At 57.8% G+C, this 23,043-nt stretch overlaps 1 protein-coding gene across 4 annotated transcripts in view; it reads left to right on the plus strand.

Moving 5' to 3' along the window:
* DNAH1 (dynein axonemal heavy chain 1) overlaps positions 1–23,043 on the plus strand; it is an 84,044-nt gene that overhangs the window by 28,666 nt on the left and 32,335 nt on the right. For 3 of the 4 annotated variants that reach the window (XR_013527348.1, XM_054245708.2, XM_054245710.2), the window contains exons 10-37: positions 1,067–1,224; positions 2,073–2,284; positions 3,009–3,307; positions 4,420–4,570; positions 5,386–5,579; positions 5,672–5,897; positions 6,449–6,568; positions 6,948–7,030; positions 7,894–8,035; positions 8,524–8,694; positions 9,074–9,272; positions 9,352–9,605; positions 10,790–11,002; positions 12,496–12,660; positions 13,482–13,603; positions 13,766–13,871; positions 14,430–14,609; positions 15,045–15,185; positions 15,690–15,853; positions 16,077–16,190; positions 16,942–17,130; positions 17,437–17,542; positions 18,170–18,283; positions 18,767–18,916; positions 20,377–20,463; positions 20,570–20,756; positions 22,169–22,260; positions 22,454–22,608. Coding sequence is in view for 3 of the 4 variants with exons in the window: in XM_054245708.2 (XP_054101683.2) it covers positions 1,067–1,224; positions 2,073–2,284; positions 3,009–3,307; positions 4,420–4,570; positions 5,386–5,579; positions 5,672–5,897; positions 6,449–6,568; positions 6,948–7,030; positions 7,894–8,035; positions 8,524–8,694; positions 9,074–9,272; positions 9,352–9,605; positions 10,790–11,002; positions 12,496–12,660; positions 13,482–13,603; positions 13,766–13,871; positions 14,430–14,609; positions 15,045–15,185; positions 15,690–15,853; positions 16,077–16,190; positions 16,942–17,130; positions 17,437–17,542; positions 18,170–18,283; positions 18,767–18,916; positions 20,377–20,463; positions 20,570–20,756; positions 22,169–22,260; positions 22,454–22,608 (4,494 nt within the window). In the remaining variant the exon portion in view is untranslated. The remainder of the gene's footprint in view (positions 1–1,066; positions 1,225–2,072; positions 2,285–3,008; positions 3,308–4,419; positions 4,571–5,385; positions 5,580–5,671; positions 5,898–6,448; positions 6,569–6,947; positions 7,031–7,893; positions 8,036–8,523; positions 8,695–9,073; positions 9,273–9,351; positions 9,606–10,789; positions 11,003–12,495; positions 12,661–13,481; positions 13,604–13,765; positions 13,872–14,429; positions 14,610–15,044; positions 15,186–15,689; positions 15,854–16,076; positions 16,191–16,941; positions 17,131–17,436; positions 17,543–18,169; positions 18,284–18,766; positions 18,917–20,376; positions 20,464–20,569; positions 20,757–22,168; positions 22,261–22,453; positions 22,609–23,043) is intronic. The other variant, XM_054245709.2, reaches the window with a different exon arrangement.

A 23,043-nucleotide genomic window follows, 5' to 3' on the forward strand; every position in this document is an offset into this window, starting at 1 on the left:
GGGAATAGAGATGTCTCAGAAGGGCTTCTTTCTGTTAGGTGGTCAGGGAAAGCCTCCCCGACAGAGGTGATAACATTTGAGCTGAGGTCTAAAACATAAGGGAAGAAGAAGGTTCTGGCAGAGGGAACAGAAGTGCACAGGCTGGGGTAGGGACAAGTTTGCAGTACTTGAGGAGCAGGACAGGGTTACTGTGTCTAGGATGCAGAGAGAGATGTGGGGAGGCTGGACCACATGCAGGCTGGAGCAGAGATGCAGCCATGGGCCGACAGTCTCTGCTCACCATGGGTGGTGCTGAGCAGAGAAGTGGCTTGATCATTTACATGTTTAAAATATATCTTTCCCCCTTGCCAAGTAGAGAATGGGTTGTAAGGGGGCAAGCGTGGAAGTAGGGAGATCAGTGAAGAGACTCATGCCATAATCGGGCCAGAGACCATGATCGTGGCTTGAACCAGAATAGCAGCTGAGCAGCAGGGGAGAAAGAGATAGATTTGAGGCTTCCTCAGAGGTGGAGCCAACGAGACCTGCTAATGGACTAAATGCAAGTTCACACCAGGTCTGGCGATTTCCAATCTCAGAGCCCAGTTCCAGGGTGAAGTGCAGGGGTCCTCCACCCTCGGGTCCAGTCGTGGTGTTGCGCAGCCTGAGCTCTCAGCACCTTCCAGGCACTGCCACGATTGCTCGGTGAAAGCAAAGGAGCTCGATGGCAGGCATCTTCCACTGAGTCATGGGCAGCGGGCGGGGGCGCTGCAGGGGAGGTGCAGGCAGTGAGTGGGCAGCTCTCTGAGGCTTCCAGGCCCAGGACTTCCTGCACCCCATCCCACTGCTCTGGGGCCTGCCTTGGCTCGCAGAGCCTGGCAACAGAAAATGGGGACAAGGGGCATGAAAGAAGCAGGGGAGGAGCACTTGGAGGTTATTGGCTCAGGTCCGAGTGGGGATGTGGCCATGAATCCAGAGGGGAAGCCCTAAGTGCGTGTCCCCAGGTCCATGCCAGAGCAGAGCCTGGTCCCGGCTGGGATTTACAGGGTGTGGAGCCCCTGACGCCCCCGTCTCCTGTCTCCATGGTCAGGGTTCTAGAGCACCTCGGCAGTCTCGCCAGAGAAGTGAGCCTGGACTATGAGCGCAGCATGAACAAGATCAACTTTGACCACATTGTCTCTTCCAAGCCTGAGACCTTCTCCTATGTGACCCTCCCCAAGAAGGAGGAGGAGCAGGTGCCTGAGCAAGGTGAGGGTCACTGGACCAAGACGGGCCCCATAGCCGTCCACCTGGCCAGAGCCCCTTTTCAACCCTCCCCTCCAGGATTGCCTGCTCTGCCACTGTGGGCATCATCAGCCCAACACTCCCTGCACCTCCCCTGTCTCCAGCACTTGTCCCACTTATCCCAGCTGCCTGGAGGGTTCTGGACCAGGGGAAGGGGAAGAAGGCTCTTTTTGAACATATTAGTGGGAATTGCACAGAAGTAGCAAGGTGAACGTGTACTAGGAAACAATGGTTCCACAGTAGATGGAAGGGGCTCTGCTGCTCTGACCTAGAGGACAGTCCTTCTTCCTCCAGCAGCAAGAGGAAACTGAGTCTCAGAGCAGGATCCCGGGGCCTGAGAATGCTCCTTGCTTTGAGCTCCCCTGCCAGCCTTCCTAGACTCAGCTTCCTGTGTGTCATGTACTCAGGATGCAGGCTGGGGTGTGGACAGTGGGCATTCCAAGAGGTCCTGGTACCCACATCTTCCTTCCTCAGTGCTCCAGGGCAGGCTAAGGACAGACCTTGAGCTTGTGTGCAGCACAGGTAGGGGTGGATGAGGAGGGGGTCCACGGTTCTCATCTACTTCTCAGAGGAGTCTATGACTAAGGGGTCCTAGAAGGAATTCCTTTATCCATCTCAGAGTGTGCACCTCACTAAAGAGCTGCAGCGCTACTCTGGCAAACTATGGGAAAAGTGGGGCTCTGAGAACACTAGTCCCTCTTCCGAGGAGAAGGCAGGATTCACGGCCCTCCATCAAGCACCTGTGGATGTGTCCTGTGTCCTGGTGTGGCAAGGCAGGGTCTGATCCTGGCCCTTGGCCACTACCCCTGCAGGGCTGGTGAGTGTCCCCAAGTACCCCTTCCGGGAACAGAAGGAGGACTTCACCTTTGTGTCCCTGCTCACACGGCCAGAGGTCATCACGGCCCTCAGCAAGGTGAGGGCCCAGTGCAACAGTGTGACCACCATGTCCCTGTTCCACTCAAACCTCTCCAAGTACAGCCGCCTGGAGGAGTTTGAGCAGATCCAGTCACAGACCTTCTCCCAGGTTTGTGGGCATCAAGGGCACAGAGGGGCAAATACAGGGTAGACCCTCAGAGCTGGCAGGCACAGGTCAGGGCTGCAGTGAAAGGCCCGGGTCAACAGGCCACATGGTGAGGCTGTGAGCTCCTGCTTTTCTCAAAACCTGTCCTCAGCCTCTTCCTAGACCTTATTGGAGGCTGGGGTGGGGACTAAGGGTGACAGCTCATCTTGGAGACAAAGGGAAAACCAGGCCGGGCTCTGTCTCCAGTCCCTTTCCATCCCAACTCTGTTTGTCTCTGAAGCATACCCCTTGTCTTAGAAGGGGAGCAGGAACCTCAGGCACCCCCGTGTTGACCTGCAAATTGGGGTATGATGGGGGTGAGGCCTCATTCTCAGTGTCTTTCCCTCTCAGTCTGTTTTTGTCTTGTTCTCTGTCTCTCTGCTTCTCTCTCGTCTCATTCTCTGGGTCTCTGTCTCTCATGGCTGGAGGGAAAGTCCTGCTTCGGCTGCCCCATCTTCCCTCTCTCCTTTCTTCCCTCCTTCCCCTGACCCCAGCATCCCTGAGCCCCCACGGTCACGTGAGTGAGGCTGTTGGCTGGCAGGGCTTGGCAGTAGTTGGGGTAGGGGACATCCCTCCACAGTCGGATGAGCCCTGAGCCTCAAGTGCCCTGGTGCTTTGAGTCCCTGAGTTCGGCTATAGGTGGCGGGTCCCCAGGGTGGCCATGTGATGATGCCTGCGGCCACTCCAGGTGCAGATGTTCCTCAAGGACAGCTGGGTCAACTCGCTGAAGGTGGCCATGCGCAGCAGCCTGCGCGACATGAGCAAGGGCTGGTACAACCTCTATGAGACGAACTGGGAGGTGTACCTGATGTCCAAGCTGCGCAAGCTGATGGAGCTGGTGAAGTACATGCTGCAGGACACGCTGCGCTTCCTGGTGCAGGACTCACTCGCCAGCTTCTCACAGTTCATCAGCGATGCCTGCTACAGCGTGCTCAACTGCACCGACGACATGGTCTGGGGTGACGACTTAATTAACAGCCCCTACAGGTGGGGCCCGGCTGGGCAGAGGCACCTGTTGATACTGGAGCTGTTCCTTGCTAGGCCCCAGTGGTTGGGATGGAGCAGGGTGGAGGATGAGGGCCAGGGTGTCCATCCGTGCCAGGTCCCAGGCAGTAGGGAGAGCTGAGCTCCCTGCAGGCTGCTGGGCAGTGTCCCGCCAGCCCTGACTTGCATTGCTTCCGCTGACTTGCATGGCTTCCGGTGACCTTCACTCACTCAGTCATTGAGTTACGCAGTGGAGAAATATTCTTTGAGCACTTGCCATGAACCAGGCACGGTCCTAAGGGAACAAGAGAGGCCCAGTCCCTGGTCTCATAGGGGAGACAGGTAGCAAACAGATAAATAAATACGCATAGTCATTGCCGGTTTGGTCAGGGGCCATGATAGACACTGGGGGTGGGCCTTTGCCAGGGGGTCAGGGAGGAGATGACATCTGTGCCAAGACCTGAGACATAAGAAACCAGTTGTGATGGGATGCGAGGTGGAGGGAGGTACAGGCGGAGAGAGCAGCATGGGCAGAGACACAGGGGAGGACAGGCCTGGCGCTGCTCGCTCGGCTCGAGGTCATCGGGCAGTCGAGGAAGGAAAGGCTGGCCAGTGTGGTTGGAGTCGGGGAGGGCAGGGAGAGCTGCTCGGAATGGAGTGGGAGAGGTTGCAGGGACTAGGCCAGATCTCATGGGGCCCCTGAAGTCTCAGCTGGGGGCTGGATTCATTCTAAGTACAGTCAGAAGCCATCAGAGGGCCCCAGCTGAGCTCCAGTCTTGGCTCTTGTTGCGTAGCAGAGATCGAAAGCCAAGGAAGATGGGCTCCCAGGGAGAGTGTGGGGGACACAACGCCCAGGCCCTAACAACCTCAACACAGGGGTGGGGGGCCTCCCTCTCTTGTGGTGTTTGTGGAACTCGGAGCATGTCAGGAGCTGAGGAGTCTGTTTGGTCGGCCTGGGTCTTCCTCTCTGGCAAGTTGGAGGTGTTTGGGAGGAAGGAGAAGTCAAGGACTATGTATGGAAGATCCGAGAGCCATACCGCTGAGGAAGGGCAGAGGGCCACCCCTGCACAGGCCTCCTAGGCCTCTGCCCACAGTCAGCCTGTCATTGCCTGCAGGCCCCGGAAGAATCCCCTGTTCATCGTGGACCTGGTGCTGGACAGCTCTGGGGTGCACTACAGCACCCCACTGGAGCAGTTCGAGGCATCTCTGCTGAACCTCTTTGACAAGGGCATCCTGGCCACCCACACCGTGCCTCAGCTGGAGAAGGTACACGCTGCAGACTGAGCAGGCCCTAGGCCCTGGCTGCTGATGGCTCCCTGTGCCTCAGGGTGCTGCTGCAGTTCAGCTGTATCACAGGCCTCCTGTCAGGCAGGCAGCACATTCAGCCCTGAAACTCTCAAGTATCTCATTTAATCCTCATCACAGGCTGCACTGTGAACTATTATTAACACCCGCATTCTGTAGGTGAGACTTGGAGAAGTATGATAGCCTAAGACTGCACAGCTGCTAAGTGTCAGAACTGTGATCTGAACCCTGGGCTTGTTGGACCTCTGCTGCCACGGCCAGATCTGAGGCAGACCCCACGTTCTTGATCCCACCCAGCTCCTGCCCTCTCTCTTCATCTCTGGAGGGGGTCACGGGCCAGCTTCCAATACAGAACCTCTGTCCAAAACCCCCACTAGTCACTGTCACTGCACACACACCCAGCTGCACACAGCCCACTTCCAGGCCCAAGAGCCCAGTAGCCCTAGCCCTTCTTGTCTCCCCTGCTGGTCAGTCACTGCCTTCATGACCCAGTTGTCTTTTCTGTGCCTTTCCTTGGCCCTGGGCTGAGTCAGGCCCAGGCAGGGGAAGATGCTGCTCGTTGGTGGGCCTCACAGGGCCTTCTGACCTTGTAAAGAGACAGCACAGCAAAACCCCCTCCCCCTGCACCACAACTCTCTGCGGCCACCGTGCCATCCACAGGCTTCAGGCCACATCCAGCCCCTACTTGCCCTGCTCGGGAGGAATCTCTGTCTCCAGCCCCTCTGCTTCACCACCTGGCTCATCCAGCACTGCCCCTCCCATTTCTTCCCTTGCAGCTGGTGATGGAGGACATCTTCATCAGCGGTGACCCCCTGCTGGAGTCGGTGGGCCTTCATGAGCCACTGGTGGAGGAGCTACGGGCCACCATCGCCAGCGCCATGGCCAAGGCCATGATCCCACTGCAGGTCTATGCTAAAGAGTACCGAAAGTACCTGGAGCTGAGCAACAACGACATTGCCAGTTTCCTCAAGTGCGTACATGTGCCCCTGCACATCGGCGGGTGACTCCCTGCCCACCCTGCTCACTGTCCTCTGCCCCCTCCCATGTGCTTGCTGTCCTCAGAGCCTACCAGACACAGGGCCTGTCGGCCCAGGACGTGCGGGAGGTGGTGCTCACCCACCTGTGGGAGAAGGAGATCCTGGACAGTTCACTGCCCAGCAGCATCATCATCGGGCCTTTCTACATCAACACCGACAGTGTCAAGCAGAGCCTGTCCAAGAAGCGCAAGGCCCTGGCCACTTCCATGCTGGACATCCTTGCCAAGAACCTGCACAAGGAGGTGGACAGCGTAAGTGACCACCCGCCCCACCTCAGTGACCACAGGAGCACACACACGCCCTCACATACACCGCAAGATGTCCCCAGGCAGGGTTTGGGGTGTCTGCAGAGCCCAGGCGCCAAGGGAAGGAGCTGGAAACCCTGTCCCATCCCTGCCTGTCTGCAGGGAGCTGTCCCATATGGGAGGTCCCAGGAAACAGGCGTTTCTACCTCCTTCCCCAGACTTGTAGAGGCCTGGGAAGCCTCACAAAGGACACCCTTGACGGATTTGTTTCATGGAGCTAGGGAGTATGAGCACAGGCCTCAGAAGCCCTGCATGTATTGGTGGGGCCGAAGGAGGCTGGGAGGTTGAGGTGTGCCAGGTCACACCATTGGCCTACTAACAGTCCTCAGCAACCCAGGGAGCCCACCAGGAGCACCCCTCTTGGAAAGCGCCATAGGGTCTTGGGGTGGGGGGGACAGTTCCCTGTCAGGAGATGCTGGAGACCAAAGAGAAGGAGTAGGCTGGGAAAGGCAAGGGAGCAGCACGCCGCCCTCCCCAGCACCTCCTCCTGTTGCCAGATCTGCGAGGAGTTCCGCAGCATCAGCCGCAAGATCTACGAGAAGCCCAACAGCATTGAGGAGCTGGCTGAGCTGCGAGAGTGGATGAAGAGCATCCCGGAAAGGCTGGTGGGCCTGGAGGTGAGATGGGGGCCAGGAGCCACAGAGCCGGTGTTAGAGTCTGAAGGCTGGGGCAGGCAGGGGCTGGGAGGTCAGGACCCAGGAGGCTGAGGGGGAGGTAGCTGGACAGAGCACAGATGGGGTTTGGGGGCTGTGAGCCAGGGCTTCAGAGCTCTGCTGTCTGGGGGTCGGGGACCGGAAGCTGGACATGTGGCTGCCATGGCTCTTGGAGTCCTGAGCCTGATGCTGCCCTTGCACCCTGGGCCTCCCCGCTGGCCCAGGCCTTTCCACTCTGAAGAGAGCAGCCCCTCTCTAGTTCCCGTCTCTTTGGGGAGCCAGGTCCCAATTACCCACCCTGTTCCCTGGCACACATGCAGTTCTCATTACCACCTGTCTGCAGGAGCGGATTGTGAAGGTCATGGATGACTACCAGGTCATGGATGAATTCCTCTACAATCTCAGCTCAGATGACTTCAATGACAAGTGAGTGGGAGCTGGGCCCCCATGCCAGGTGCGGGGTGGAGTGTGAGGGGAGCTGCTGAGCTGCAGAGGCTCCCAAATGCCCCACCTGCCATAGCCTGTGCAGTCTCCCCAGAAATGCCCCACGGAGATTCCAGAGGCCAGGGCTCCACACATGGGCCAGGACCAGGCAGAGCTAGGTGGCCAGTGGAGCGGAAGGAATTTGTTTGGGCCTCTTGGCCTCAGGTGCTTCCCAACCTTGTCTCAGTAGCCAGAGACACCACACCCAGCACTGCCTCACAGATGTTGGGGGTAGTCAGGACCATCAGGGTCCTGCCCAGGAGCCTGGAGACACTGGCAGACAGGGCACCTGGGTGCTCAGGGGAACTCCCCCAGGGTCAGCATCCATAGGTCAGCTTCAGGGGAAAGCCCCACATTCCACAGATCCCCTGTGTCAGCTGGGAAAAGGGAGTAGGTCTGAGATGAAGGCAGCTGTCCTGAGGGCCCTGGCTAGAGACTGGCTTTGCCTCCTCCGTGGAAAGGCCCCTCTGGCCTCTGAGGCTTAAGAGTGGAACTCAACCCCACTCCTCTCACTTCCCCTTGGTCCTGGTTACTGTACTGGACATGTTGAGTCTTCATCTCACTGGATATAGACTGCAGCTCTCAGGGGGCAGGGCAGCCTCCCTGATAGTGGCGGTAGCTGCCTCCCAACTCACCTGCACTTCCCAGCTGTCCGGCCCCAACTGGCCTCCACAGCTGCCTGGATTTCCCCTGTTCCCCCTTCTCTCTGGCTGCCTGGGTGCCTGGTGGGATGCCCCTGCCTGGCCTTGCCACCCCACCACTTCAGCTCCGATACTTCTCCCAATCTCCACCCCCATCCCGGCCAGATGGATTGCCAGCAACTGGCCTTCTAAGATCCTCGGGCAGATAGAGATGGTGCAGCAGCAGCATGTGGAGGATGAGGAGAAGTTCCGCAAAATCCAGATCATGGATCAGAACAACTTCCAGGAGAAGCTGGAAGGGCTACAGGTGGGGCACAGCTGCAGGCTTGGTGCTGGACACACCCTCCATCCCACCACACGCACACACAGTTCTCCAGGGCTTGGTCTCACTTCTTGCATTCAGGAGGTGTTGAGTCAACATGTGATGGGCGAGCAGATGGATGAATGAATAAATGGCTGAAAGAATGAACCTAAAGGCCAAAGAGATGCCTGGGCAGCAAGCTCCAGAAAGATTCAGAGTAGTAAAGACCCCAGCTCTTCTGTTGTGACCATGGTGGCCCAGTGGACAGTGGGCCCAGCATCAGGGCACTGGGTCTCCCTTGGCCCTGCTGTGTTACCACAGGGCAGTCAGCCTCTCTGTGATGGGTTAGGAATCTACTCACTCCAGGAGAACAGCCTCCTTACACTGGGAGGAGTGGATGTCCTGGGACCTTTGGTTCCCTGGGGTTTGCATGAGAAGGTGTGGACACAAATGAGGCTGCAGGGGCACCTGACCCACTGCTCCTTGGCCTGCAGCTGGTGGTAGCTGGCTTCTCCATCCACGTGGAGATTGCACGAGCACATGAGATTGCCAACGAGGTGCGGCGCGTGAAGAAGCAACTGAAGGACTGCCAGCAGCAGGCTGTGCTTTACAACAACCGCGAGCGCATCTTCGGCCTGCCCATCACCAACGTAGGCCTCCCTCAGGTGCCCTGTCCCTAAGCCCCCAGGCTCAAGGAAGCAGCTCGTGTAGATGCAGCTGCCAGGTGGCAGGGCTCTGGCATTTGGGGGCAGGGTAGAGCAAGCTGCAGAGTGGAGACAGCCCAACCCTGGCCCTCAGGTTGAGGAGGCCCCTGGGACCAGGCAGAGGGCCTGAGGGTCAGCCCAGGTCTGGTGCAACAGCTCAGAGCCCAGCTCTCGGGTGGGAAGAGAAGAAGGGAGACCAGCCCCAGGTCTGTGGGGGCAGGGGCAGGGACAGCAGCCAGGAACAAAGGAGAGGGAGAGGACCTGGCCCAGAAGGGGCAGCGTGGAGAGAGACTGGGGAACACCCTAAGTCAGCCCCAATCCTGCCCTCCTGTCCCCGCAGTACGACAAGCTCTCCAGGATGGTGAAGGAGTTCCAACCCTACCTGGACCTCTGGACCACAGCCTCTGACTGGCTGCGCTGGTCAGAGAGCTGGATGAATGACCCTCTGTCCGCCATCGACGCTGAGCAGCTAGAGAAGAACGTGATTGAGGCCTTCAAGACCATTCACAAGTGCGTGAAGCAGTTCAAGGACATGCCAGGTAGGGAGCCACGCCAGTGGGTCCCCTCTTTGCCTGCCTCCACCGGCTGCCTCTCATGCCCTTCTGTCCTACCCTGCAGCCTGCCAGGAAGTGGCCTTGGACATCCGGGCCCGCATCGAGGAGTTCAAACCATACATCCCGCTGATCCAAGGATTGCGTAACCCTGGCATGCGTAACCGGCACTGGGAGGTGCTGTCCAACCAGATCAACATCAACGTCAGGCCCAAGGCCAACCTGACCTTCGCTCGCTGCCTTGAGATGAACCTGCAGGACCATATTGAGAGCATCAGCAAGGTGGCCGAGGTGGCTGGCAAGGAGTACGCCATCGAGCAGGTGGGCAGCCACCAGCAGGCCCACCTACCCCACCCAGGCCCTGCCAGACAGCCTGGCCTCCTGCTCTGACAGCCACAGCCACTTGGGAGGATGACAATAATAAGCCCCATGCCTGGGGTCATGAGGCCCAGGGGTTGAGATGCATTCTATTAAGTGAGTTAATAATACACATAAAGTTATTGACAGTGTCCACCATTGCTATTCTTCAGTTACTCCTTTCAAGAGCCTCAGGAAGGAGCTGATAACATTATCCTCAATTTAACAGATGAGTCAGGCTGGGAGCAGTCACATGCCTGTAATCCCAGTACTTTGGGAGGCTGAGGAGCAAGGATCGCTTGAGCCCAGGAGTTCGAGACAAGCCTGGGCAACATAGGGAGACCCCCGTCTCTACAAAAAATTAAAATATCAGCTAGGCATGGTGGCACATGCCTATAGTCCCAGCTACTTGGGAGGCTGAGGCTGCAGTGAGTGGTGATTATGCCACTGCACTCCAGCCAGGGAGACAGAGTGAGATCCTGTCTCAAAACAAAACAAAACAAAACAAAACAAACAAAAAAAACAGATAATCAATTAAGACTCAGAAAAGTTCAGCAGCTGCCCAGGGTGACACGGTAAATGCCAGAGGTGAGACCAGTGTCCACACTCCTCCTCACCTTAGCTGCCTCCCAACACGGGTACAACCACATGTAGCACATGTGTAAGAGTGAATTGGGCCAGGCGTGGTGGCTCACACCTGTAATCTCGGCACTTTGGGAGGCTGAGGCCAGTGGATCACCTGAGATCAGGAGTTCAAGACCAGCCTGTCTCTACTGAAAATACAAAAAATAGTCGGGCGTGGTGGCATATGCCTGTAGTCCCATTTACTTGGGAGGCTAAGGCAGGAGAATTGCTTGAACCCAAGAGGCAGAGGTTACAGTGAAACAAGATTGCGCTATTGCACTATATCCAGTCTGGGTGATAAAATGAGACTCTATTTCAGAAAAAAAAAAAAAAGAGTGCACTGGCCCTGAATTCAGACAAGGGCTCGCATAGGACTTGTTGACAGGCAAGCTGAGAGCATCTGCCAGAGGGGCCATGTGAAGGTCATGGCCAGGTACTGTCTGCTGCTTCCCTGGCCAGGGCTAGTCAGATAGCAGCAGGACCAGTGCCTCCTGGGACTCAGCCTGGCTTGTCCCCCACCCCAGGCACTGGACAAGATGGAGAAGGAGTGGTCAACCATCCTGTTCAACGTCCTGCCCTACAAGGAGACCGACACCTACATCCTGAAGAGTCCAGATGAGGCCTCGCAGCTGCTGGACGACCACATCGTCATGACCCAGAGCATGTCCTTTTCACCCTACAAGAAGCCCTTTGAGCAGCGCATCAACTCCTGGGAGAACAAACTGAAGCTGACCCAGGTCAGCCCTCCCCCCAGTCCTTCCTTCATCACTCCCCCACCCAGAGAGCCCCGGCCCATGGCTGTCACTGATGGTCTCTGGGTAGGGTTCAAAGCGTCACAGCACCTTGCCCCCATTCACACAGCCCCTGGCTTTCTGGCAGGCCCCTCCTCACTGCATTCAGAGGCAACTAGGATGGGCTCTCCAGACATGAAGTTCAGCTACTGGACCAGGTAGTTAAGGATGTGGAAGGGCAGCATTTGGTCCCAAAATGTGGCCAAGGAAGGGACTGAGAACTGCCAGCTGGTCTCCCTAGGGCTGCCTGAGCTTGGGACAATCAGTACCTCCAGTACTGACACTTTCTGGGCTGGATGCCACAAGGCCCCAAAGCACCTCAGTGCCCTTTCCCAGACTGTCCTGAGCTTCCATTCCCATCTCATTCAGAGCTACCTTGGTTGAAGAGACTGGGCCACACTCAGGGCCTACACTTGTCTCGGGCTCTCAAGGCCAGAGACAAGGGCTGCCCACAGAGCCCTGGAGGGCAGTCTTGGGGCCAGCCTGCAGGTGTGACTGTGTATCCCCTTCCCCGGGCCTCCCTGGGAGCTGTTCAGAGACCTCCAGTGAAGGCCAGAAGCAGGTGAAGGGGACTCATCAGTGTGCCTGGACTACCTAGAGCCCCCTGAGCTGGTCAGCATTGTCCCAGCTCTTCCTCTCTCACGCTGGCCACTCGACCTGGAGTTCTATGCCCACCTTCCATCTCCTCCAAGGTCCAGCACCAAGCAGCCTCACCGATTCTCCCTCACCCTCCTTCAAGGGGTTCCCACTGAGACCATTGGTCAGTGCCTCTTACAGAGTCCACCACACATGCTGGGTCCATGATTCAGGGGCAGAAGTAGCCCCTTAGTGGGATGTGGGCCCCTCAAGGGAAGGGACCAGGCCCCGTTCCCCCATTTCCCCTGGTGCCCACCAGGGCTTGGCATAGTCCTGACACTGCTGTCTGTGGTCCCTATCCCACGAGGAAGAAGTGGATGAGTGTGTGAGTTTGTGCTGACGGGAGAAGACCAGAGATAAATCCTGAATGGGAAATAGGGAGGCAGAAGCAGGAAATGACTTATTCTGAAGATGTCTCACTCTTGGACTGATGTTTCAGAGAGTATTTTGGGACTCTCACACTCAAGACCCATTGAACCTCAGAGAATCCCGGGGTCATGGACCCAGAAGCCCTTCCAGGAAGGAGGCTGGGTTTGCTGGGTTTGTTTCCCAGGCACTGAGTCTTTCCTGTCGCTGCAGGCTTTGCTCTCCCAAAGGGAGAGGGCAGGCATCCCTGTATCCTTTTTGTCCCCTGGGGTATCACAGATGACAGCACCTTCTAGAAATCTCCCTATAGAGACTGGGTTTGGTGTCCAGTGCTCTGCCCAGCATGCTGGTAGGGTGAAATGTCTCAGTCATGGGGACAAACCCCAGCTTGGACCCCAACACTCTGTATCACACCCCGCCGCCCCTCCCCTCCCCAGGAGGTGCTGGAGGAGTGGCTGAACTGCCAGCGGTCCTGGCTCTACCTGGAGCCCATCTTCAGCTCTGAGGACATCAACCGGCAGCTGCCTGTGGAAAGCAAGCGCTACCAGACCATGGAGCGGATCTGGAAGAAGATCATGAAGCATGCCTACGAGAACCGAGAGGTGAGCTCAACGGGGTGAGAGGGGCAGCTGGGGCCCCCAAGGGCCCTGGTCACATTGCTGGTAGCCTCCTAGTCTATCTAGTCTATTCCCTCCCTACACAGAAAAGACTGGTGGACAAGCCTGAGCATTTGGTCTTGACCCACGTCCTCCAGAGTGGGCTCCCCAGCCTCAGAGATACTCCTTAGAGGCACAGTCACTGAGAGTTTTTCTCCTGGAGATCCACAGCCCACATTATCTTTTTTTTTTGAAATGGAGTTTTGCTCTTATTGCCCAGGCTGGAGTGCAGCCAGGCACTCCACTGCAACCTCCACTTCCCAGGTTCAAGCGATTCCCCTGCCTCAGCCTCCCAAGTAGCTGGGATTATGGGAGTGCGCCATCATGCCCAGCAAATTTTTTTTTGTATTTAGTAGAGACAGGGTTTCACCGTGTTGGTCAGGCTGGTCTTGAACTCCTGACCTCAGGTGATCTACTTGCCTTGGCCTTCCAATGTGCTGGGATTACAGGAGTGAGCCACTGCGCCTGGCCCACGTTAGCATTTTAGAGGCCCTGACAAGTCCTGCAGCAAAGCAAACTCCTTAGCTTAAGGAGTTTAACTCTAATTTGTTTGACCATGGAATTTGTTTAACTCTAATTTGTTTGACCATAGAATTTTTTTTCTGTGGGACTGATGGACGCAGCTGCTGGCTCGGGAGAATTTTTCTGCATCTTCCTTCCCAGGCTCGGCTAAGGGGCTCTGGCTGGTGTGGGTGCTCTGGGCTGAGCCTGCCTTGCTGCCTGGTCCATGCTCATCGCCCATTTCTGTGCATGGTCTGGCCCTGCAGGTGATCAATGTGTGTTCAGATGTGAGGATGCTGGACAGCCTGCGGGACTGCAACAAGATACTGGACCTGGTGCAGAAGGGCCTCAGCGAGTACCTGGAGACTAAGCGGAGTGCCTTCCCCAGGTGGGCACCACCTGGCCCATGGCTGCTCTGCCAGTATCTGCCCATGAGGCTGAGGCACCCAGGGCCCTGCTCAGGCTAGGGTGTGGGGATGTCAGTAGTGCTGGGCAGCTGGGGCCCAGGGAGCCTGCGTGACCCGCTTCCTCACCCCTGTTCCCCTGGCAGATTCTACTTCCTATCAGATGATGAACTCCTAGAGATCTTGTCGCAGACAAAGGACCCCACGGCTGTCCAGCCACACCTGCGCAAGTGCTTCGAGAACATCGCCCGGGTGGGTAGCTGGGCCCCGGGCTCAGAGCTGGGAGCATGGGGCATCTTCCCAGGGAGAATGTCTCTCCTTTTGTGACAAGCACTTTTATCAGGAAATTAGGTGGCAAATGACATTCCTAGTCTTTGGAGACACACCCGGGGCCTGTGAGAGGAAGGTCAATTGCAGAATCCCCGCCACAGGGCTGGGGGCCCTGGATTTCCAACTCACCAGGGCTCCCTGTTCCCCCGGCACACTGCGAAACCCATGAGGCCAGAGGCCTGTGACCCACCTTGTCCTCCCTCATCTACGCAGGAGGCTGGAGACATGCAGGGCAATCAGTCTCCTTCCCCAAGGCCTGTGTCTTGCTGGGCCTGGGCTGGAGCCAGGCCACGCTGAGGAGAAGGCAGGCCATGCAGCCTGGGAAGGCCCAGCCAACAGAGACTCTCAGGGGGCAGGAAGGCAGGGCTCTCTTCCTGAGATGGTGGGCCCTGGACAGGCGGGCTCAGTGCTGGGGCTGTGGTGGGCAAGGCATCTGGGACACCAGGGGTGACCCCACTCATGCTCTCCCGCTGCTTGCAGCTGCTGTTCCAGGAGGACCTGGAGATCACGCACATGTACTCGGCGGAGGGAGAGGAGGTGCAGTTGTCTTTCTCCGTCTACCCCTCCAGCAACGTGGAGGACTGGCTGTGGGAGGTGGAGCGCAGCATGAAGGCCAGTGTGCGCAACATCATTGAGAGGGCCATCAAGGCCTACCCCACGGTGAGCCACCCGCAGCCCATGCAGCCTCTGCCCCTGCGCACCCTGTGCCCTCTCAGTGCCCCTCATGCTCCAGCTGGCCTCATCCTCAGGCTGCAGCCATGAGATCCCTGGAGGCTCTCCTATCCTTGGGACGACTGTTCCATTCCCAGCACTCACTGGGTGCCAGGCTCCAGGCTGTGCCCTCTCTTGCAGTTCTTCTCTCAGCCCCATGACCGGCAGGTGGGCTCTAGGTGAAGCCCTGGCCTGCAGAGTTAGTTCAGAGATATCTCTGCCACGCGGAGAAGCCCAGAGTATAAGGATTTCACTGCCCTGGAGGGACTGGTGGCATCAATAACTGGGACCAAGTCTGAAAGGCAGACAGCATTCAAAGGAAGAAGAGAGAATGGGATCAGGGCTGCGGCTGCCCAGGTCAGCCTGCCCATGTTGTCTTCCTAGATGCTCAGGACCCAGTGGGTTCTGAACTGGCCTGGCCAGGTGACCATCGCTGGGTGCCAGACCTACTGGACCATGGAGGTGGCAGAGGCTCTGGAGGCTGGCGACCTCAGAAGCCGGCTGTTCCCCCAGCTCTGCCAGCAGGTTGGAGTCAAGAGGACCCCTGTCTGTCCCCCTTCACCTGCTACATCACACAGGAGGGCCCAGTCCCTCCAGGAGCTTTCTCCTATATTGAGCCTGGAAGAGGCCTGGGGTTGGGTCTAAAGAGGTCAGACACCCCTGAAGTGTCTCACAACCAGCCACCAGCAGGAGGGGTGGGCCTGAGGCGATGTCCTGTCCTTGAGGGTCAGTGAGGGAGCCATGCGCCTGGTCCCTCCTGCACGGTGCTGCAGGCACCCCTTGCTCCGGCTCGTCAGGCTCTCCCACCTGACCTTGAGGGCTCAGGCACCACATGCTGCAGGGAGGCAGATGCCAGGCGTATGCCTCCATTCCATTTCCTTCCCGGTCCCCACTCCCCTCCTATCCTGGACCATCAGAGCCCCCCAAGATAGAGGGACTGTTTGTGGCAAAAGCCCACCCTCTGTGAAAAGGGAGGGTGAGCCTCCTTGTGGCACCCTGATTTTTTGACAGTGTCCCCCACTCCTGCAGCTCAGTGACCTGGTGGCCCTGGTGCGGGGGAAGCTGTCCCGCATACAGCGGGCAGTGTTGTCAGCGCTAATCGTCATTGAGGTCCACGCCAAGGATGTGGTGAGCAAGCTGATCCAGGAGAACGTGGTCAGCGTGAATGACTTTGAGTGGATCTCACAGCTGAGGTGAGGGCATGGGGGGTGCCCCCAGGGCCAGAGCAGCTGCCAGGAGGGGCCAGGGGAAAAGAGGAAAGTCAGCAATAAGCTGGCCCTGTCCTCGAGGCTCTGGGAGAGGCTGGGCATGGGTGCCCTGATGCCCTCATTCCCAAAAAAAACCTTTCCTTGACTATATGCCCTGCCCAGTGGCCCATGGCCCCATGACTAGGCCCCCGACTCCCTGCACCACCAGGTACTACTGGACGAATAATGACTTATACATCCGTGCTGTGAATGCCGAGTTCATCTATGGCTATGAGTACCTGGGCAACAGTGGGAGGCTGGTGATCACGCCCCTCACGGACAGGTGAGGGTCCCCCTCTTGCTCCTTCCCACAATGAGACCCTCCCTCCAGTTCTCTCTGGCCCAGGAGTCCAGGGACCATGGCTACTCTGGGGTGATTTAGTCTATCAGAGCAGTGCAGGGCTGGGACCAAGGACTTTGGGCTTAGACTTCAGTTCTGCCCGTCACTGGTGGAGTGACCCTGAGCAGGTGACTTGATCCCTCTGTGCCTGAATTTCCTCTGAGGCCTCCTCAGGATGGTAATGAGAATTTCATGAGCTGATATACGTAAAGCTCTTAGCATATGTGTGGCACTCAGTAAGCATCTAATGGGTATGTGAGTTCCTGGTTTTATCCGTCAGTTCCTCCTTTAATGTGCCAGAGGAACTGAGCTTGACAGACATCGTGAGTGAGTCCTTTTCTAACAGTCCTCTCTTAGCTCAGTCAGTCGTTTCATCTTGCCGCCCATATCTAGCACCAGCTGGATTTTCAAGCTGTGTTTTGAGTGAGGGAAGTGAAGTGTGGCCACAGGTCGGCCATCCCTGTGTGTCCATGGGCAAAGCTGGGCCTGGCAGTGAAATGGGACAGGGAACGCACTGGATAGTGTCCATAGGCTCCAGTCCTGACCCTGGCACCAGGGCTGGGCGCGCCCAGGGCCCCCGAAATGGGATGGGGCGAGAGGTGCCCGTCCACAGGACCCTAGAGGAGAAGGATCTCCCCAGGTCTGGATGTCCAGGCTGTGTATGGCCCGAGGCCACCTTCTGTGTCTCCTGCAGGTGCTACCTGACGCTGACTGGGGCCCTGCACCTCAAGTTTGGGGGTGCCCCAGCTGGCCCAGCTGGCACAGGCAAAACTGAGACCACCAAAGACCTGGGCAAGGCCTTGGCCATACATACTGTTGTGTTCAACTGCTCTGACCAGCTTGACTTCATGGCCATGGGCAAGTTCTTCAAGGGCCTGGCCAGGTGAGGCTGGGCGTGAGGTTGGCACAGGATGGGGTAGGATGGCCAAGCTCTCCTTGGGGAGGGCTAGGTGAGAGCACTGCTTGAGAGGGGCCTGGTAGGCTGGTGGAGGGGACAGAGTGGGTAATAGGCGTTGGGGCTTGGTCCTGGGGGTATTGGGGTGTGGAGTGGCGGTGGGTGGAAGACTGAGCTGATGGAGATCGCTCCTAAGAGCTTCCTCCCAAGTGGAGTCGGAGCAGGCCCTCGGAGGGAGGTGCCAGGTTGGGCTCTGAGCGCATTGGCCCCACCCAACATTCTGGCCTCACTCAGTGCCGGGGCCTGGGCCTGCTTCGACGAGTTCAATCGCATCGACATTGAGGTGCTGTCTGTGGTGGCGCAGCAGATCACCACCATCCAGAAGGCGCAGCAGCAGCGGGTGAGCCCGGGGCGCCGCCCTACTCCCTTGGACCTGCCACGCTTGCACCACCATACTGCTCCCTGTTGCAGGCTGAGAAGCTAGCCTCTGGGGTCTGCCCTGGGTCCAGCCTCCCTTGTCTAGGAGGCACACACCCCAGTCTGTGGGCAGCTCCCAGACCAAACGGTGGGGGATGAAATTTGGGGCTTTCCTTGAAGGTCACTACATCCTGACCTTCATGGAAAGCCCCAGGCATTGGTCCTCTTTCTAGCTATGTGCAGGGCCGCCAGGGAGCTTGTTCTGGGGACAAGAGCTGAGAGGCTGGCAGTTGCCCCCTAGTCAGGCTGAGCTTGCCTGGGGCTGGGGAGATTCTATGTCAGGAACTGGGGGTGGAGCGAGTGGGAAGCAGGAGATATGTGGAGAACTCCAAGGGCCCAAAGCCAGGAGCTGGGCGGCCATGAGTAGCCACTGGGGCCTGAAGTTTTGGCCAGATCCTGAGAGAGGGTCCAACCCATAATCAGGGGTCCAGGCCTGGCCAACCAGCTATAGCCAGGACAGAGGCATCAACAGGAGGCAAGGGGCCCACACAGAGGAGGGGACAGGGCTGGGCACCCTAGTCCCAGGTGAGTCAGCCCCTCCCCACTGCAGGTGGAACGCTTCATGTTTGAGGGTGTGGAGATCCCACTGGTGCCATCCTGTGCCGTGTTTATCACCATGAACCCAGGCTACGCTGGCCGCACGGAGCTGCCTGACAATCTGAAGGCAAGTGCAGGCTCAGAGTGGCCCAGGAAGCACCGGAACTCTGGCCTGAGTTGGAGATGCCAAGTCACTTATGCAAGGACATAACCTCTTGGACTCCAGGGACTGTGATTCCCTATGGCAGTCCCCTGGCTATGGAGGAGAGGCCTCAGCTTGTGCATGGGAGAAGTCAGGCTGTCAGGCTGCCTACGGATGTGGTGTGGAGGGGGATTCTTATGAGACCTGCTAGGCCTGGGCCTTCAGGAGAAACAGGAAAACAGGAGCCAAGAAGGGAATCTCCTGGGAGTCGTGTGGGGGCAGGTTTGGATCAACACAAAGAATGCACTCTAATGGCAGAGATGCCAGCCTTGGGGGAGTGGAAGCCTCAACCATGGCAGGCCTGGTGCTGTAGGAAGTCCCAGGACACTGGGGAGGAGGGCCAGGTGAAGCAGGGGTACTCTGGGGGCAAGCTCTGTCTGCTGTTCACATATGCACCGTGTGCCCCAGGCACTCTTCAGACCCGTGGCCATGATGGTTCCGGACTACGCCATGATCGCTGAGATCTCCCTCTATTCCTTTGGCTTTAATGAAGCCAATGTGCTGGCGAAGAAGATCACAACCACCTTCAAGCTGTCCTCTGAGCAGCTCAGCTCCCAGGTGTGGTCCTGCCCTGATGGGATTCCAGGGTCTGAGAACGTCTGCCTGCTCCCAGCCTCCAGGGCACCTGCTGAGGGCTGGGCTCTGTCCCCAGTGCTTTACAGGCGTTACCTTGTGGGCTCCTCCCAGCAACCCTTGGAGATAGGAGTTACATGCCATTTGTCAGCTAAGGACACTGAGGTCCTAGGTAGCTAAGGGTCTGGCCAGGCTCACACAGTACACAGCAGAGCTGGAACAGACACCCATGTGGCTAGTTCAGGTGCAAGGACCTTGATCATTAGGGCACCAGGAGCCAAGAACCCTAGGCTGGGGAGCAAGTGCACTTGGGCCTCGTGGGGACCAGAGCAGGACAGCCAGGCCCTCCAGACCTCCTAGTACCACAGTCCTTCCACTCAGCATTCTGAGCCCAGATTCCAAGGGCAGTTGCGGTGGCCCAGGCACCAGTGCTGGTGGACGAGCTTTGCTGTTCAGCTTGGTTCCCAGGCGACCCCCACTTTGCAGCAGCAGAGATGAGTCTCACCTCTGGGCTGACATGCTAGCAACTTAGTTTCTCTTTCATCATGATTTCAGAAAAAAATCCCTGGTGTCATCCTAACGGGCCTTCTCTGGGTCACCTGCTCATCCATGAACACTAATCACTGTGGCCAGGTGTAATCAGTCATACCTTTGGCCAGATTCAGTCCACCAAAATCTATGAGCTGGAAGAGATGCAGTGGGTCACCAGTGAAAGCAGCGGCAGTTCATCACAGTGCACTCCTGGGTGCCAGCACTCCCACACACCCTTCTTTCCAAAATGCTCCCCACCCCCCCATCAGGGCAACTATTCAACATTGTTTTGGAAATGCACTCAGCCCTTCCTAAGTAGAAATGACCCAGAGCCTGTTCGTGCAGCTCCAAGTCCAAGATTTCTGGAACATATGCTAGCCTGTGGATTGGGTCAAGATGGAGCCCTCTTGGTTGAGCACCAGGGGACAGAATGATTAATTTAACTATTTCCAACTCACTTGCTGTGTAACAAAGAGACTGGGGGGGAGAAACTATGGTGGTGTGGCCAAAAAGATGGGTCTGGAGAGAGGTTATGGGAGAATGTTAGGAAGCTCAAGGGCCATTGAGGCCAAGCTGATTGTTGCACAGACGGGAAACTCCTTCATTCACTTTTCCAACACAACTAGAGTGCCTTCCTGCCCTTGGCCATGTGCTGGGACCATGACCAAAGGATGCAGGATGGGAATGGGGTAAAGGAGAGGGCTATCGGGACAGTAAAGCAGAGGGTGCCCCAGGAGCCCAAAAGAGGTGCACTGCCCAGGCTGGGCATGTACGTGGTCCCCAAGAGTCTGTAAGGGAGGTGCTGTGAGCTGGTGATGAGACTTGGCCAGCTGCTAGGTGGGAGGCAGAGTGTTCCAGGCAGCAGCCCCAGAGAGGGACAGTGCTCACCCATGCCTCCTTCCGTACGGCAACAGGATCACTATGACTTTGGGATGAGAGCCGTGAAAACTGTGATCTCGGCTGCTGGGAACCTCAAGCGAGAAAACCCCAGCATGAATGAGGTGAGCTCCACCCAGCAGGGCTCCGGGAGGGCTCCTGGGCAGCTGGAGGGCAGCTGGAGGGCAGCTGGCCCACCTGCCCTGAAGGCTCAGCCGGCATCTGCTGCAGGAGCTGATCTGCATCCGGGCCATCCGTGATGTGAACGTGCCTAAGTTCCTGCAGGAGGACCTCAAGCTCTTCTCTGGGATTGTGTCTGACCTGTTTCCCACCATCAAGGAGGAGGACACGGACTATGGCATCCTGGACAAGGCCATCCGAGAGGCCTGCAGGGAGAGCAGCCTCAAGGATGTGGAGGGTGAGCCACAGGTCCCGGGCGTTTGCAGAGGGGCTGGCCCTGGCCACCTTGGAGTCCAGGTCAGGGAGATAGAGACAGGACAGTCCAGCCCCAGGGCCCTCACACCTGGCCAAGCAGGGTGCAGGCCCAGACTCTCAGCCAAGCAATTCAGGGGCAGGGTGGGTGTCCAGCTGGGTCTCCATCAGAATCCACCTGGTCGTGGGGAACCAGGCAGTCCCCTTCCCGAGCCCTCCTTCCCACATGGGCTGAGAGCCCCGGGCTCTTGTTGGGCCTTGCTTCATCAGGCCCTGGCCCTTGGTGGGGTGTGACTGGAGCTTCAAGGCCATGTTCCTCACACCCCAGCCCACCTCACCACAGCCTCCGCTCCCCTCTTCCAGGGGCCTCTTGGCTCCATCCCACTAGCAGGACTTGCCTGTGTTCCTTGTCAAGTGACAAGGGCCCTTCCTTCACAGACTTGTTGCAAAGGCCACCATGTGCCTGGGAGGGCTGTGGGGGACACTGCCCTCAAATAGACTCCCTCTCACCCCGAACCCTTGCCCCTGGCAGTAGGATGAGGGTCTCAGTTCATTCCCAGCTGGGCCACCCCCTCCAGCTGGTCCTTTGGTGGGGCTGTGGGAGGAGCTCCTCCAGGAAGCCATGCCCCGTCACCCTGGCCACACAGGGCCCTCCTCTGAGCCCTGGGCAGTTGACCTGCTCCTGCTCAGCCCTACAAGGCCTCTTCCTGGCGCCTTGCATTGGGCTTCAATTCCATGTGCGGCTTGAATGCTTCCTTCTCTGGTCACCTCCACACCCCAGGCCCCAGCAGGCTTGTTGAATGAAGCCTCAAACTCTTACCCTCACAGCCTTAGGTCAGCTTCGCCGGCCCTGGCTAACTGGCCCCTGTCCCTTTGGCAGGGACCCCCGGACCTGCAGGGCCATAGCCACCACCACCCTTCTTGGGCCAAAGTGAGGCACTTATCCCCTACCCCTGTGGGCCTGGCCCCTGCCTGCTGGCAGCTGTCTCTATAGCTCCCAACTGACCCTAGGATCTTGTTCCTTGGAGTTTGCCCATAGGAGCCAGCATGCACTTGGGGTGGTGCTCTCAGCAGGCTGGGGCTGAAACTGGGGCCTGTGACAACCGGCACTGAGCAAGCTGGTGGTGGCTGGCCACCTGACCAACGGCTGTGAAGGAATGGTGGTCACAGTGGAGATAATGGCTGGCGTGTACAGAGTTTCTACTCTGTGCCAAGTTCTGTGCTTCGGGCTTCACCTGCCCCTGCCTATGATGTAGGTGCTACCACTGTCCTCATTTTATAGATGAGGAAATTGAGGCTCAGGAAGTGTGGTGACTCACTCAAGGTCACACAAGCTAATGGTGTGACCAAGACTCAAACCCATGCTCTGACCCTTGGGCCCCCTGCCATGTCCCCCAGGCTTCCTGACCAAGTGCATCCAGCTCTATGAGACCACAGTGGTGCGGCACGGCGTCATGCTCGTCGGCCCCACAGGCTCCGGCAAGAGTACTGTAAGCAGAGCCAAGCTCGGCAGCCAGTGCCCAGACAATGGGCCTGTGGGGGGTGTGGCTTCAACAGCGGTTGGACACCATTTGTGCCCCTCAGCCTGTGTAGTACCCCTCCCCCTCCCCGTGGTCCCCAGCCCACTCCAGCCCTACTCTCCAGGAGCGCAAAGGCTCACTCTCAGGCAGTCCATCTCCCCAGTGTTACAGAGTCCTGGCAGCTGCCATGACGTCACTGAAAGGGCAGCCATCCATCAGTGGTGGTGTCTACGAGGCTGTCAATTACTATGTTCTCAACCCCAAGTCCATTACGATGGGTCAGCTGTACGGGGAGTTTGACCTGCTCACCCACGAGTGGTGAGTGACCCCCCAGCCCCACCAGTGATACCCAACTCCCAAAACAGAGGTCTGTGGGCCACAGACACCCCTCCCTTCATTAGCCCAGTGGAAGGCTGGGTTCTGCAGCCCCACGCCTGGGATTCTTTTTTCCATTCTACTTCCTCACTGAGTGATCCTCTTCATCCCCCAGGCCATGGTTCCCTCTCTGCAAAGTGGGAACAATAATGGCACCATGATTATGGCAAGGCGAGAATGACTTAATGTGCTGGGTGTCTGAGAAGTATCTGGTGGTCATCATGACCTGAGAGAAGCTGGTGGGCCCTCTCCGGGCCCCTGCTCCCAGGCCAGGGTGTGCAGTTTAGGGGAAGTGCGCTGAGATGTGAGAAGGGCAGATGGAAGGAGACCGCTGAAACATCAGCGCCTGAGGGGCTTTTCTCTAAGGCTAGTCTGTTT

Source organism: Callithrix jacchus, chromosome 15 (assembly GCF_049354715.1).
Source record: "Callithrix jacchus isolate 240 chromosome 15, calJac240_pri, whole genome shotgun sequence".
In the NCBI taxonomy this organism is placed as follows: Eukaryota; Metazoa; Chordata; class Mammalia; order Primates; family Cebidae; genus Callithrix; species Callithrix jacchus.